This window comes from Lithobates pipiens, unplaced genomic scaffold (genome assembly GCF_037356315.1).
Source record: "Lithobates pipiens isolate NorthernLeopardFrog02 unplaced genomic scaffold, aLitPip1_a1.2 Scaffold_18, whole genome shotgun sequence".
Classification (NCBI taxonomy): Eukaryota; Metazoa; Chordata; class Amphibia; order Anura; family Ranidae; genus Lithobates; species Lithobates pipiens.
Window position 1 is genome coordinate 618833907 of NW_027507758.1, and position 17150 is coordinate 618851056.

General features: G+C 45.8%; 1 protein-coding gene across 2 annotated transcripts; it reads right to left on the reverse strand.

Moving 5' to 3' along the window:
- Window positions 1-7792: 7792 nt before the first annotated feature.
- On the reverse strand, window positions 7793-15536 carry LOC143989432 (uncharacterized). Of its 2 annotated transcripts, none has more exons than XM_077489558.1 (7): window positions 15383-15536; window positions 14097-14220; window positions 13883-13980; window positions 13565-13792; window positions 13273-13479; window positions 12999-13143; window positions 7793-9253 (listed from the first exon to the last, which is right to left on the reverse strand). In XM_077489558.1, the coding sequence occupies exons 1-7, from the start codon at window positions 15509-15511 to the stop codon at window positions 8091-8093; spliced, it is 2094 nt and encodes a 697-aa protein (XP_077345684.1). In that variant the 5' UTR covers window positions 15512-15536; the 3' UTR covers window positions 7793-8090. The 2 variants fall into 2 exon arrangements, with proteins under 2 accessions (XP_077345684.1, XP_077345685.1); XM_077489559.1 differs by lacking the exon at window positions 15383-15536 and adding an exon at window positions 14309-15376.
- Between the last annotated feature and the right edge of the window lie 1614 nt (window positions 15537-17150).

A 17150-nucleotide genomic window follows, 5' to 3' on the forward strand; every position in this document is an offset into this window, starting at 1 on the left:
AAAATAAGGACAAGCGTGCCCCATGGCCACGTGCTGATGGCGATGCACCGTGTCCACGACCAGCACTGTTGTCTCTAGACACAGAGCCTGCTTGCCCTCTGTTATTGGCTCGTGCCTGTCTGCCTCTCCTTGTTGGAATGTTAATGGCCTGCAGGGAGATGGGCAAACCAGCAATTTGGTAGTGTATATTGTGCTGGAGGCAGACAACACCCACTAACTCCTGCAGATGCCTGTATGATAGAACACCAACAATAAAGGGTAGATACAAGTGAATACTGTGCTGAAGGCACACACCACCCACTATCTACTGCAGATGCCTGTATGAGAGAATACCAGCAATAAAGGGTAGATACAGGTGTATAGTGTGCTGGAGGCACACAACACGCACTACCTCCTGCAGATGGCTCTATTTGAGAACAGCAATAAAGGGTAGATAACTAGATACAGGTGTATACTGCGCTGGAGGCACACAACACCCACTAACTCCTGCAGATGCCTTTATTATAGAACACCAGCAATTAAAGGGTAGATACAGGTGTATACTGTGCTGGAGGCACAGAACACCCACTAACTCCTGCAGATGCCTTTAGTATAGAACACCAGCAATAAAGGGTAGATACAGGTGTATACTGCGCTGTAGGCACACAACACCCACTAACTCTTGCAGATGGCTGTATTAGAGAACACCAGCAATTAAAGGGTAGATACAGGTGTATACTGCGCTGGAGGCACACAACACCCACTAACTCCTGCAGATGCCTTTATTATAGAACACCAGCAATAAAGGGTAGATACAGGTGTATACTGTGCTGTGCTGGAGGCACACAACACCCACTAACTCCTACAGATGGCTCTATTAGAGAACAGCAATAAAGGTAGATACAGGTGTATACTACGCTGGAAGCACCCACTAACTCCTGCAGATGGCTCTATTAGAGAACAGCAATAAAGGTAGATACAGGTGTATACTGCACTGGAAGCACACAGCACCCACTAACTCCTGCAGATGGCTCTATTAGAGAACAGCAATAAAGGTAGATACAGGTGTATACTGCGCTGGAGGCACACAACACCCACTAACTCCTGCAGATGGCTCTATTAGAGAACAGCAATAAAGGTAGATACAGGTGTATACTGTGCTGGAAGCACACAACACCCACTATCTCCTGCAGATGGCTCTATTAGAGAACAGCAATAAAGCTAGATACAGGTGTATACTGCGCTGAAAGCACACAACACCCACTAACTGCTGCAGGTGGCTCTATTAGAGAACAGCAATAAAGGTAGATACAGGTGTATACTGCACTGAAGGCACACAACCCCCACTAACCCCTGCAGACGCCGGAACACTACACAAGGCCGCCGCGCTGGCGGCCTTATATATTGTGGGGCCTGTACTAAACAGCCTGAGCTACAATTGGCCACAGGCATCCTGCCTGTGGCCAATTATGGCTCTCCTCGCTGCCGGCACTGTGATTGGCCAAGCATGCGGGGTCACAGTGCATGCTTGGCCAATCATGAGCCAGCAATGCACTGCGATGGCGCAGTGCATTGTGGGCCGAGAGCGCCACACGAATGTGGCACGAACGGCCCACAGAGTTCATGCATTCGACTCGAACACCAAGCTCATCCCTACTGCCCATATTATATGTAACCCACATCATGGACATTTTCTTCAGCTTTTTTTTGCTTCTCTGTAATAATAATAGAAAATATTCACAAGCATATAGAAGAGGCTGGGGCTTTGAGTAGTCATAGAAAGGCCCAGCACCCCAATAATAGAATAAGAGGTGGTCTGGTGATATTGTCAGAAAATAAGAAATAATTAAACTCAGTTGGTATCTCTCCCTCAGAGCTCATGGAAAGTTGTTACTTAAAATAACAAAAGCAGCTGCTATAATAATAAAATGCTAAAGCAGAAATATGTCATAGCAACAAATACCATAACATTAGCAGCGCTAAAATAATCCAAACATTTTAGGATTTGTTAAAAGCTCACTAAAATAGTTAAATAAGCATGAAGTCCACTTTATTAATAAAATGAGGCAGATGTAAATGTAGGACTGTCCATCACAGACAAAAACGTTGCAGATAATAATTCAAAACAATCGCCTCCTCCACACTGCACGTGTCACAATCCCCCTGGGAAATACACTTACCAGATAATACTGTGTTATACGGCTATCAAAGTCAATGGATGATGTCTTCTCACTGCATACACTCCGTCAGATGATCCTGGGTTATACACTTGACTTGCAATGGGTGTTGTCAGCTCTCTGCATGTAATCCATCTGCTCATCACAAGCAGAGAACAAAGATACACATAGCGTAATCCAGTACCAAAAGGTATTTATTATAGGTTTCCTTAAGATTGCACACTCACAATGTAATTCAAAATAAAATAGCATGTAACAACAATGTATCACAAGTCGATATCTCCTGAATATCTCTCACCGCTCCTACGGTGTTCCGGGGTAAGGCAAGCAGGAAAGCCGATGATGTAGGTTGCTGCGTGGTCAAGCCCTGGTCTGGTGACATTGATAAGGAAACATGGAGACACAACAAATACAGCAGAATGTTGGTGGAGCTCTTGATGTCAGTATGGAAATGGACAGAATACGGGATGATGACACTGAAAGAACAATACGGCTTCATTCTACTATAGGTCAAGAAGAGAAAGGTACAGAAGAGACTTTTCTCTCAAATTAATGTAGGTAGAATATCCGGAGTTTATGCTAGTTAGATTAGTGTGGCTGCTCAGGATGGGAAGAAGAAGGGTTAAATCTGTTATGTTCTACTACTAACATTTTGCAGGCTTTTGGGGTCCATCCTCCTGTCCTGGGATACATGAGAGTTTCGGATCTCAGGGGTCGGGTCAGCAAGATCAGGACTGTGCTGTGACTTGCAGATCTTCTATGGAGCACTGGTTTTCGGTGTTCATCCAAGCTTGAACTTCTCCCATCGAGACACGCCAGCTATGGACTTCAAGTGGATTTAAACCCTTATGCCGCGTACACACCACTGGACTTTTTTCGACAGACTAGGTCCAACGGAATGAATCCGTCGGATATTACGATCGTGTATGGGCTCCGGCGGACTTTTTTTTCCCAAAAGTCCGACGGACCTAGAAATAAAACATGTTTCAAATCTTTCTGATGGACTCGAGTCTGATCAAAAAATCCGTTCGTCTGTATGCTAGTCGGATGAAAACCGATGCTAGGGCAGCTACTGGCTATGAACTTCCTTATTCCAGTCCGGTCGTACGTCATTACGTTCAAATCTGTTGGACTTTGGTGTGCTTGTGTGTGGCCAAGTCTGTTTGTTTGGAAAGTCCATTGGAACTCCATTGAAAGTCCGTCGGGATGACCATCGGACCTAGTCCGTCGAAAAGTCCAGTCGTGTGTATGCGGCATTACAATGCACTTTTGACTACAGGTAAGCCTATAATAAGGCTTGTAGCTACCCCAGATATCTCCTAAACCAGCACTGTTTAGGAGATATCCCCTGTATCAGCATGTGCCAACATCATCGTCACATGCGCACTGAAGCAATGGCATGTTTACGCTGTGTGCCGTTACCGGCTGCTCCAGCCAATCACAGTGCCAGAGCCTGCGGTATCCGAAAGTAACTCTGGGAGCGATGTGGCGGCCGGAGCTCTGTACTGGGACCACTGCGGGGGAATCGATCTAAGGTGAGTATTTCATAATGAGCTATGCATACTGGCTCATTATGCCTTTGTCTTGCAGGTTTTTTAAGTGGGTTTACAACCACTTTCATGCACAAGGACTTTACCTGCACAGGTACTATGGGGCAGCCACTAGGGAGTTAGATAGGGGAAAGAAATTCTACCATGTCATGATTATCATGCTGTACTTTTAGTAAAAGTTATTAACCGCAATAAGCCTGGTCGGAAGTTATTCAAGGGGTGCACATAGGGTTCAGGTGCACACACACAAGGGCCTGAGTCCGCAACAGCCTGTGACATCACACAAAAGGTTCTGGTCACATTTTAGCAACAAAAGGTTAACCGTAACCAGTCGTTGGCGTGGTACCTGCATAGTAGGGTGATAGGTTCTCCAGTAGTGAGGGAGTCTGGTGCTAAAGCTCCCTGCCTAGCTGTCAGTCTCTGTCGGTCCCTGGGAGTGGACTAGCATCATGGAGAATCACAGCCTGGTCACTTGGTATGGAACGCGAAGAGTTAAATGAGCACGTATGAGGTCCATGCTATGTGCTTGGCAGGACTCCATTCTCTTACTAGGAGTGAGGTGGCAGAGTATGCTGACAGGTGGAATGGGCAGACCCACAGACTGTCCCTCCTAATGCAACACATACACCTGTGTAGTATACGGGACCACGTCCTCAGAAGGGATCCCGCATAACACTGCACCCAAGTGGCTTCTCTTTGAGTGGGATGATTGCCCTAATGTTTCATTCTTCACATGACTGCAGCCCTTGCCGGGTCCTGTCGATGATGAGTGTGCCCTCGGGCAAGGTGTAGAGCCAATACAATGTTACAACACAAGATCCTTCTGGTTGCCTGGGGTAGGCCTCCTGTGTTACCCTGGATGAAAGAGAGGTCACCTGCCCAAGACATACACCCTAATAGTACAAGTCTGTTCTGTATTCTGAAAGAGCAGTTGGAACAGTTGTCCTTGTGTTTTGTTAACAGTATTATTATTACTCTTTACCTACTGACTAGTTATGAGCAGAGCTGAACTGCCCTAGGTTAAGGTTGAGCAAGGTTTGGTGTACATCAAAGAAGTACAGATGCTGAACCCAAACCCTATTATAAACAATGGGAGACAAACAGGCCCAGACTTGGACAAAAGATAGGCCTGGGCATTTTAGACTGAGCAGTCCATGACACACAGTATTTACCGGCCCCCTCCCTGCTTTTCATCCTGATAGATCCCCACAGCAGTCTGCTGAAGAGGGGAGGAGAGAACCCGGCAGAGCTGCGGGGGACTGGAAAAGGACACAGGGAGGCTGAAGAGCACCGGGGGGGCCAGAGGGCATTGGGGGGGTGGACAGCACTGGGGGGTGCAAGAGAGCACTGGAGTGGGGGGTGAAGAGCACTAAGGGGGCCGGAGAGCAATAGAGGGGCCAGAAAGCACAGGGGGTCCGAAAAGCACTGGGGGTGGAGAGCACAGAAGGGGTCTGGATCATGGGGGAGGGCATAAAGCACAGGGGGGCTAGACATAGCACTGGGGTGTGCGGAGAAGCTTTGAGAGGCCAAGGAGAACTGGGGGGGTTCCCAAGAGCATGGGGCTGGATATGGGCCAGAGAGCATTGGGGGGGAGCCCTGAGGGCAGCTGCATATAGAGGAACTGATCTCTCTATTTTCCTCCAACAGCCTCTGAAGGCCTGCTTCTCCTCCTCTCCTTCCCACAGCAGTTCAGAGGTTGCAGGAGAATGATGGAGAGATTGATTCCTCTACATGAAGCTGCCCCCGCCACTCCTATAATTTCTCTTTTAATAGTAAGTGAACATGCCACCATTGCCTAGAACCCCATTACCTGGTGGGGGAAGGGGGTTATCTGTCATTGCCTGGTGGGGGGAAGGTCACCTGTCATTACCTGGTGGGTGAAGGGGGTCATTTGTCATTACCTGGTGAGGGGAAGTGGTTCACTGACTGTGGAAACTTCACACTGGACCTCATGCAACCTGGATTCTGTGCCTCTCCACTCTTCCTCCAGACTCAGGGACCTTCATTTCCAAATGGAATGCAAAATTTTCCACAGTCTGTAATGATTTAGGGAGCCATGTCTTCTGCTGGTGTTTTATCAATTCTAAAGTCAATTAGGACATTTTAGAGCACTCCATGCTTTCCTCTGCTGACCAGCTTTATGGAGATGCTGATTTCATTTTCCAGCAGCACATGGCACCTGCCCACACTGCCAAAAGTACCAATACCTGGTTTATTGATGATGTATCACTGTGCTTGATTGTCCAGCAAACTCGCCTGACCTAAACCCCATAGAGAATCTGTGGGGTATTGTCAAGAGGAAGATGAGAGACACCAGACCCAACAATGGAGATGAGCTGAAGGCCACTATCAAAGCAACCTGGGCTTCCATAACACGTCAAAAGTGCCACAGGCTGATCACCTCCATGCCACGCCGCATTGATGCAGTAATTCATACAAAAGGAGCCCTGACCAAGTACTGAGTGCATACTATACTGTACATGAGTATGAAACGTGGGTTGCGCTAACTTTACTTTTTGTTTAACAAAAAGTGCCGTGCTCAAAAAAACGTATTTAACTATAAAGAGTAACTCCCTTTAACATATTAATCCAATAGTGCTAAATGTGAACTAAAAGGTATATTGGTACCACTGCAGAGCACACCCATCACCCGGGTCACTAGCCCCTGCACTGATATTAAATGATTAAAGTGCCTTACAGTGCCCATAAATTGTAAAGTCAAAATATACTATGGGTGTTCCAAGTGAGCACCTACCCCGAGATACCCCTACCATCCAATAGCTAAAATGCCTTATGGTGCCCTAATTCACCAAACTATACAAAGATACTGTGGGTGTCCCAAGAGAGTGATCACCTGGGAACAACCCCAGCAAAATATCAGGTAAAGTGCCATCATATGACGTCCACGCAGAACGAGAGCCGTGCCGCCCAGCTGTCATTTGACGGCCGGCCAGTGGGTAGTGGTAAATAAAACATGATGACACCACAGGATGGTAGCAGGTAGATGCGATTTCACACAGTTACATTGTGCTTATTTATTAAAGTGGGGTACCCCTTAAAAAAAAAATTAAAAGTCAGCAGCTACAAATACAGGGTCCAGCGATGCGGGGGAACGAAGACCCCCCCTCGTTCCCTGCTCTGCTCGCGGCGCCGTCATGCATACTGTGGGCACCCGGCTGTGGCTTCACAGCCGGGCACCCACTGCGCATGCGCGAGCGGCGCAGGGCGCCGTGATACGCCGTACAGTCACCTGGGACACGTGACAGGTCCCAGGTGAATGTGCGGCGCAAGGGGAAGTGATGTCACCAGCCCGGGCAATGAAGAAGGCAGACTATGAGGGACCCCCTAGCAACCGGTTTTTAGAGGTGAGTAAAAAATTTTTTTTTTGCCAATAATTTTATTTTTATTTTTTTTATTAATTTTAAGCAGCTTTTTATTTTTTGGTGGCAACACCACTTTAACAAATTAAATAAACACAATGTAACTGTGTGAAACGCGTCTACCTGCTACCATCCTGTGGTGTCATATCATGTTTTATTGAAGAGAAATAAATGTACTTTTTGCTACTTCGGTGTGCAGCCACCATATCCTTTGCACGGCAGGCAAGCCGCGGCTTGCACCCGTGGGAGAAGACCTCTCCTTAGCTCACCCGGAGCTGTGCTTTTCTTTCCTATTGTTCAAATCGGACACCTGACACTTTTTTGGGGACTAGTGACATTACAGTGATCAGTGCTAAAAAATATGCACTGTCACTGTACTAATGACACTGGCAGGGAAGGCGTGAACACCAGAGGGTGATCAAAGGGTTATGTGTGTCTCTAGAGGAAGCTTTCTTACTGTGTGGGGGAAGGATTGACTGGGGAACACAGAGATCCGTGTTCCTGCTTAGCAGGAACAGAAGATCTCTGTGGCCTCCCCTGTCATATTGCCGTTTTGCCTCTCTGGGGGAACGATCCCGGGTAGACGGCAGACATCGGATCTGCCGGACCTGCTGATTGGCTCCCCCTCTGTCCAATGGGTGCACTCGCCCCCCAGTATTTATTGCATGAAATTACGTACAGGTACACCACAAAATTTACTTAGTCATTGAAAATTAAAATTTTTATTTTTCTACTGCTATCAATGGCCAAGACGGTACAACACTTCATCCATGTCTTTGGTGATCTCTGATCTCCTTATGAACTGTTTCTTACATGATGAAGATCAGCCATGGAGTATATCTGAGGTGTATATCAGGGTGTGCTTCTTCCCCACATGAGAGCTGTGATGTCCAGCAACATTCATATAGAAGACATTTCCCACACTCAAGACACTAATACACCTCGAGGGTTGTGTGGGATCCCTGATGTACAGGAAGACAGGACTTCAGTGAGGAACAATTCCTTCACTCAGACCAGGAAAGTTCATTATCCTGGGTGTCCAATTTCAGATGTTTATAAAGACAGGACTTCAACGAGTGACATTTCCCACACTCAGAACAGGAAGGTGGCTTGTCCTCTGTGTGAGAGCTCTGATGTATAGAAAGATGGGACTTTAATGAAAAACATTTCCCACACTCAGGACACGAGTACGACTTCTTCCTCGTGTGCAATCTTTTATGTCTGTAAAGATGCGACTTATCTGAAAAACATTTCCCGCACTCAGGACAGGAATACGGTATTTTCCCCGCGTGAGACGTCTGATGTGTGACAAGTTCTGATTTTTGTACAAAACATTTCCCGCACTCAGAACAAGAACACGGCTTCTCACCCACATGCAACGTCCGATGCTTTTGAAGATTAGATTTAACTGAAAAGCATTTCCCACACTCAGGGCAGGGATACGGCTTTTCCCCCGTGTGAGACCTCTGATGTGTGACAAGTGCTAATTTTTGTACAAAACATTTCCCACACTCCAAACAGGAATACAGCTTCTCTCCCGTGTGCAATCTTTGATGTTTGTAAAGATTGGACTTCTCTGAAAAACATTTCCCGCACTCGGAACAAGAATACGGCATCTCTCCTGTGTGAAATCTCTGATGTCTGTAGAGGCTGGACATCTTTAAAAAATATTTTCCGCACTCAAGACAGGAATAAGCCTTCTCCCCTGTGTGCAATCTCTGGTGTCTGTTAAGACTGGACTTTTGGGAAAAACATTTCCCGCAATCAGAACAGGAATACGGCTTCTCCCCCGTGTGAGATCTCTGATGCTGGAAAAGATGAGACTTTACTGAAAAACATTTCCCACACTCAGGGCAGGAATGTGGCTTCTCACCTGTATGAGATCTTATATGCATATTGAGATTGGATTTAAAATGGAAACACTTTCCGCACTCGGGACAGGACAACCTCTTATCTATTGGAAAGACAGCACAGTCCCTCACAGTCTGAGGTTCCTCAGGATAAGAGGAATACGATGGTCCATCTACACTGTGTGGTGCCGGATGGACATTTGAGGTAGTCGGGTTTTCTCCTGGACTATACTGTGTGATGTCCTCATCTTCTACTTTACAGTCTGGAGACAAAGTGAGACAATCCTCTGAGGTTTTCCTCATCTCCCGTCCATCTACTAAAATACAAATACAAAGATTATTACTAGACATGAGCTGATTGGTTCCCCTAAACCAGGACTCCGCCCACATCAGGCAGCTTTGTCTCTGAGGATCTTACAATTCCCCCCTCAAGGTAACTAGTAAATGGGTCCTCTGATCTCCTACCAGATCATTTCTTTATTCATGGACCTTAGTCAGAGAGTGAGAAAACAACGAGAACTGTCTTTTATAGGAGTGACAGTGATGAGGGGATTATAGGACGAGTGTCCCCTCCCCCTCTATCACTCATTGCCATCTTCCCAACACAAGAAGTCCTGCACTTCCTTATTTAGTCCATGATTTAGTCATGAATAACAGCGGGGCTGAGCCCCACCAGAGGTCAGAGAGTGAGGATGGGGGGAGAACCACCAAGATGAAGACTGGACTGATCCTGAAGACCTCCATCATTGGGTTATTGACTGCTCCCTTATTATTACTACTTTCTGTTTAAAGTGGTTGTAAAGGCTGAATAAATTCTATGCATTAAGGTAAAAACCTTCAAGGTGCAGCTCCCCCAATACTTAGCTGAGCCCCCTCTCGATCCAGCAATGTGCCCGGCCCGGGAACCTCTGTTGTCCTGGGTCTCCTTTCCTCACTGGCCGGGTTTGAGACTATACAGACATATCCCTCCACCCGTCACAGCCCGCAAAAAAAACTGGGTAAGTACCCAAGGGAGAATTGCTCTGTCAGAAATCTTGCTAGAACCGGGTATGGGGCAGAAGATCCAAGTCACATACACCAGATGCCTAGATTGAGCAACATGTGAATAAAAATATTACTGCTCTAACTCTAAAACAAAGTGAAAAAGCTGCTACATAAAAAAAAAGGTGGCAAGAATGCTGAGAAGTGAATGGTAAAAAATAATGTAGCACTGAAGGATAAAGATATATCGATATGTAAGTGAGTAATACAGAAATAAATCATAAAAAATAATGGAAATGTGTGGGAAAGTCCAACACATGTGGAGGTCCTAAAAAGGACCAATATAAGTCCACCACCAAATGGTGACTAGTGAAGGAATACACTGGCACTGTCTGGCAGTGAGGGCATCAAGGGTAGTGCATCTTCAACCAAAAAACAGGGTATATCTACTCTTACCGAAACAGGTGAACTCGAATGTCAGCAATAACGAGTCATAAAGGCATGCCCCAGTTGAAGTCCTTTGAGACGAAACGCGTCAGTTTTGGTTTTCTGCTTCTCACATTGCCCCTCATTTTTTTTCTCTATGATCACAGTTTTTATTCTTATTTATGAATGCTGGTTTTTAGAAATAAAAAACCCACTCTTTTTACCTACACCATACAGAGGCATTTTTTCTTTGCATAAACTTCCGGATGAGAGTTCCTTCGTGGTCCAGTTCGACCTTCTGTACCTAAGTTCCGGCCCTGGTGTTCTCAACATCTGGTCTGGTGGCAAAAAATGGGGGAAAGACAAGCTTGGGACTTTAAATGGGACGTGAGGAGCGGTTCACGCCCCCATCCATAATACATGTATTACCAGGGGGAAGGTCAGGACTTTAAATGAGGTGTGCATGGTGGGATAAATCAAATTCGCAAATTCCAAACATATATATGTTTATTGAGACCAATGATCAACATAGCTGTCAGGGACTTACCAGCGATGCGCACGCGTGCTTCTTCTCAAACTGAGCCTCAGCATGTTCACACTGGCAGGCGTCAGTGCGTGCTTCCGGGGCGCGCGTGTGCGTTAGACGTGTGCGCGATAGCGCTGTTTGCCGCCACTGAACGCTTAAAGGTTCTCCTAGTGCGCTGGTGCGGCGCTGTTTCGTCTCAGCTCCTGTGTATCTGACTACCTGAACCTGATCATCTGCTACTGTTACCGACCCGGCTTCGTCTGACTTCTCTGCCTTCTCCAAACCCGACCCGGCCCGCCTGACCTTGCTACCACTTCTGCCTGTGATTCTGTTGCTGACCTCTGCCTGTTTTACCGACGCTGCCTTGCCTGCTGCTATCACCTGTCTGCTCGCCTACTGACCCGGACCGTCCGACCCTGCACCAACCTGCTGCCTGTTCAGTGTTCTGCTGTGCCTGTGGTTCCTCTCATCGGCTCCTGTAGCTGCTGCTTGCATTTCTCAGCTCTTCTATCAACTTCCAGCCCTGGTCCGCCAGCCGTCCAGAGGGATCTCTTCTCTGCTATCATTCCCAGCGGCCCTATTCCAGCAGGCACTCCTACCCACTGTGCTCTCGAGACCGCTGTTCCCATTCCAGTGGCTCCTGAACCAGCGTTGTAAGGGAGGTCTCCTTCTACAAGTCGGGCTTCAACACCAGGTACATAACGATAGCATAGAAAACCTTACAGCACACATAACATTGTAAACAATTATCGCTTCAGATCTATACTGAACAGCGTATAGCAAAATGGCATGAGAAGATAAAATAAAAATAATAAGTCCTAATCCTCCATATATCAGAGTATATCATTACAAATTAAAAAATACAAAATGGAGTCATCTAAAAACAGTAACTGTGTCTTGGATGCAATGAGGTAGGCTCTACGCGTTTCATGGACTTCCATCCATTCGTCAGGAGCCAAATGTATCCAAGTTATGAAGCCATAGCTGAAACCGTACAAGACCACATGCTGGGGGTCAAACACTGAGCCCTGCCCAGAAGCTGAGAAGGAGAGGCAGCTGAAAATCAGGGAACCACACTCCATCCCCCCTTATATAACTGGGACTTCTTGGGTGATCCAAATTGGGTAAAGAGCCACATGGAAAAAAAGGACAGGAATCTCCAAATTCGACCATTATACTGACACGGTGGTAAAAGGATAGTAGAAGGGAGAGATGTGGACCCATCAAAAACCGGACTGTCCCCCCTTCAGCGTCACGCAATTGCGGCACAAAGAGGAGAGGCATCTCGGCAGGACGCCGGAGTGATATTTTATCTGCTCATGCCATTTTGCTATACGCTGTTCAGTATAGATCTGAAGCGATAATTGTTTACAATGTTATGTGTGCTGTAAGGTTTTCTATGCTATGTTGATCATTGGTCTCAATAAACATATATATGTCCCGACCTCCCCGCTGGTAATATCTGGTCTGGTGGCTGTCTACAACACACCTTGGAGTCGTGTTTGGAGGTCCTGGGTTCATTGGAGTTTTGTTGATCTGCCGATCTTCGGCATCCTTGCCTTTATGATTCGTTGTCGCTGATATTCGAGTCCACCTGTTCCGGTAAGAGTAGATATACTACTTCCCCTGTTTTCTGGTTGAAGATGCACCACCCTTGACGCCCTCACTGCCGGACAGTACCAGTGTATTCCATCCTTCGTTAGTCACCATTTGGTGGCAGACTTATAGTGGTCCTTTTTAGGACTTCCACATGTATTGGACTTTCCCAAATTTCCATTATTTTTTATTTCTGTATCATTCACTTACATATTGATATATGTTTATCCTTCAGCGCTCCATTTTTTACCATTCACTAGATTGAGCAACGCCTTGGTGAAAATCAACATTTTGCTGCCAGCTGAACCCACCGGAATCTTCAAAAGTCCAGTCTAGATACAGACAGTAAATGGTGTCTGCAGCACAGAAAAGGAAGATGATCTGAGAGAAATACAGGAATACAGGACGGGGAACACAGCTCAGGAAAGTGACCAGGAGGGGATTACAGGCTGATATCACCCAGTCCTTGCCCTACTCTGGACCAATTAGTGAGCAGTATGGGTGGAGGAATGTATTTAGTGTTAATGACCCACCTGTGCTGATCTCTGTAGGAGTGTCCTCCTCTATAAATGTCCCCGTTATTCCATCCTCCTCCATAGACTGCTGATCATTCCTCACATACCTCTCTTCTTCTTCTTCTTCTTTAGCCTCAACATTAGAATTTATTAGATCTTCACACTAAACCAAAAGAAAGTGAAAGAAAATCTCATCTTTAAGATATAAGCTTTCTAATATTGTGACATCATATAAATGAAATCTACACATCATCTCCTTGAGTCTATGTTGTAGATGCTCCATCCCACCAACCTTGTAATGGTGAGGGATGGTGTGATCTTCCTGTGTGGAATTCAGGGAATAGAGAGGACGGGGACATCTCTCTGGTGGGTTTCTGGCACTAGGTGGTAATACCATGACGTCCTTGTGTCCTGACAATTCCTCCATCAAGCCATACTCCTCATCCTCCTCTTTATACTCTTCTTTAACAACAATATTATCATCCCTGAGGCTTCCACTCTGAAAGATATAATACAAGATTAATTATAAAAAAATATGCTGTGTATAAATCACAACTACCAATAATCAATAGTCAATCATCTACCTGATGATGATGAGGGATGGTGTGAACTTCCTGTGTGGAATCCCGGGAATACAGAGGACGGGGACATCTCTCTGGTGGATTTCTGTAGCTGGATGACTCCACCATGGTGTCCTGGTACAGATCTTTGTGTACTTTTAGAGACTCTGACTCCTCCATCGCCCCATCCTCATCATCCTCCTCTTTTATCTCTTCTTTAACTTCTGCTTTAGAATCTCTAAGGTTTCCACTCTGAAGATATAATAAAAAATGACATCAATTGTAACAATGCAGATAATGTACAGATCCTATTGATACTATCAGTGATTGTTCCTCATCTACCTGATGATGGTGGGGGATGGTGTGATCTTCCTGTGTGGAATCCCGGGAATACAGAGGACGGGGACATCTCTGTGGTGGGTTCCCATTACTGGATCCATCTGTAGGAAACACACACACTGACTGAATACATTGTTTCTATGTGTTTATCAGATGATGGGGGATCTAGGTGGACCCTCCGTACTGCTCTCTCCTTTACAATAAAGTCTCCTCTTACCCGGTGATGTGAGGGGCGGCTGATTGTCCATCATGACGTCCTTGTAGAGATCCTTGTGTCCTTCTAAATACTCCCACTCCTCCATGGAGAAATAGACAGTGACATCCTGACACCTTATAGGAACCTGACACACACAATGATACAGTCACCATCCAGACACATCCCTTGTCTGTTACTGGATAACGTCCCAGAATTCCCAGAATCCTCCTCACCTCTCCTGTCAGCAGCTCCATCATCTTCTTGGTGATTTCTAAAAATGTATTTTTATTTCTCTACTCTATCTGGGAAAGAGGTGGAGGCAATATGATGGTCATATGATCTCCAGACTTCACAGGAGGAAAAATCTAGATTTGAACATGACTATTAAAATCAAATGACATCCAAGAATCCTCCTCACCTCTCCGATTAGGTCTTATTCTTTTTGTTTTAAAGCCCCACTTCAAGCTCAGGTATAATTTTCTCACAGGGCCCCAGGAAGAAGAGCTGTGAGGTCATTGTGACCTCATAGGATTCTCTAACTCTGGATGGAGGGGCACTGGGAGGAGGAGCTATGAGGGCAGTGTGATGTCATGGGATTCTCTCACTCTGGATGAAGGGACATTGGGAGGTAGAGCTGTGGGGTCACTGTGATGTCATAATATTCTCTAACTCTGGTTGGAGGGGCATTGTTAGGAGTTGTGCGGTCAGTGTGATGTCATAGGATTCTCTAACTCTGATTGGAGGGACATTGGGAGGAGGAGCTGTGAGGTCATTTCTCCCGGGTGCATGCCCACCTCTCCTAAACTGAAAGATTAACTTTGTCTTTGGACTTTGGCAGGAGACATCATATGCCTGTGACCTCCGGAGACTTTACTGATCACATTTTAGCATGAATATCTGAGACTGGGATCATTATGGAGAAATTTATTTTCAGAACATTTACTACAAATTAAAGTTTTCCTTCTTTATTCCTATTCGAATCTTATAAAATAAAGACAAACATATTCCAATCCCCCCTAAATAACCCCCCATTCCCCGTCACTAATAAAAGTAGTATAACCCGTTAGTATACTGATGAGGTGAAAGGTGATTGGTGAGAAGGAGACACATCTCCAACATGAAGAGAATGTTCTGGCCCCGTAAGTGGGGGAAGTGTTTTGTCCCTGAAGGGGTTAATCTAGGTTTCCACGCTATATATGTGTGTATCATCATCTACTGGAGATAAAAGACATCACAGTGACTATGGAGGAAGAGGACGGACATGACGGGGGGTTACTGGGTGTAAATAGAAAATAAGATCTTATTACCTCCTCTACTGCCACTTCTAGCAATGTCTCCTCTCTACTTCCTCCCGACTCACCTCTCACCCGGAACTTCCTGTCTGTACCTGACATCACTTCCTGTCTTCCATAGAGACTTCTTATCTGGGTAGACATGAGATCACCACCTTGTGGAGCTCAGGGGATCTGCAGCCCTTAGAACTACATGTATATACTTATAGATGGGGTCATTATAGATGAGGTCATCTCCACTCCAACCAAGATAGGATAGGATAGAAATAGATTACTATTTGGGATGAGCAGAAAGGATTTGGCACCTTTGATTTAAAAAAAAAAACTAATAACAGATTTACTCCTAACTCACCTTTTTGTGGCACTGCTTATAATAAATTTGCTTTCTGCTTGTTGAAAACCTTCCCATGTTGCCTTGCAAGCTGTCTAATACACCCCCCCCCCCATCATTTATTCAATGACATTGTTCATTGTGGTTGATCCTGGATTTACTTCGGGGACTTGTGGGGAGGAGGCCCTTGTCCTCATCAACATAGGGAAGTGGTGTCTTGCTGGGGGTGCTCCCTGGCAAAGCAACCCCCATATTGAGGGCATGTGGCCTGGTATGCTTCCAGGGGGGCTGTTGCACTTTCTCTTGTTTCCTGCATACCCATTTTTAACCGCTCGCCGACCGCCTTACGCTGATATACATTGGCAGAAGGGCTCGTACAGGCAAACTAACGTACCTGTACGTGGCCCTTCAAGAGGTGGCCAGCGGGCGCCCACGGCAAGCTCCGTGAATCAGGTCAGAGGTCCCGTGGACTCGATTGCCGCGGGGATACCCACGAATGCCTCACGGGGAGGAAGAACAGGGAGATGCTAATGTAAACAAGCATCTCCCCTTTCTGCCTAGTGACAGTGTCACTGATCTCTGCTCCCTGTCATCTGGACAATATGGGTAATTAGAAGACTGTGGGTGGCCGCACTCCAAAACAAAATCAGTGCCTTTATTCAAAAAATCACAGAAGCACTACAAGTGACATCACAGCAAGAAGCGACAACAGCTGACGCGTTTCACACTACAGTGAGTGCTTATGCTAAGCACTCTCTGTAGTGTGAAATGCGTCAACTGTTGTCACTTCTTGCTGTGATGTCACTTGTAGTGCTTCTGTGATTTTTTGAATAAAGGCACTGATTTTGTTTTGGAGTGCGGCCACCCAGAGTCTTCTAATTACCCATATTGTCTGCATGCTGTGGCTCGCACCCAGATCTCTCTGCCTGGAGAAGTTATTTTTGTGCTTTCTGGATCTGCCTAGAGCGGTGGTATTTCTTTTCCCTGTGATTGGGAGCAAAGATCAATGACGTATTACACATAGCCACGCCCCCCCCCCCCCCCCCCCACAGTTAGAAATACTCCCCAGGGCACACTTAACCCATACACTGCCCTCACTATAGTGGGTAACCTCTTCACTGTCAGTGTCATTTACACAGGAATCAGTGCATTTGTATAGCACTGATTGCTGTATAAATGACAATGATCCCAAAAATGTGTCAAAAATGTCTGATCTGTCCGCCATAATGTCGCAGTCAGGATAAAAATCGCTGATCGCTGCCATTACTAGTAAAAAAAAAAAAATTATTAATAAAATGAATAAAGATGCCATAAAACCATCCCCTATTTTGTAAACGCTATAACTTTTGTGCAAATCAATCAATAAACACTTATTGCAATTTTTTTTACCAAAAATATGTAGAAAAATATGTATCGGCCTAAACTGAGGAAAAAAAACGAGTCTACAATTTG

What these genes read in the sequence shown, in the direction of transcription:
- LOC143989432 (XM_077489558.1), bottom strand. Translation starts at nt 15,511, where the DNA reads ATGTCTACCCAGATAAGAAGTCTCTATGGAAGACAGGAAGTGATGTCA. An exon ending in GCCGCCCCTCACATCACCGG is followed by an intron (nt 13,981 to 14,096) that starts GTAAGAGGAGAC and finishes TGTTTCCTACAG; the next exon opens with ATGGATCCAGTAATGGGAAC. An exon ending in CCATCCCCCACCATCATCAG is followed by an intron (nt 13,793 to 13,882) that starts GTAGATGAGGAA and finishes TTATATCTTCAG; the next exon opens with AGTGGAAACCTTAGAGATTC.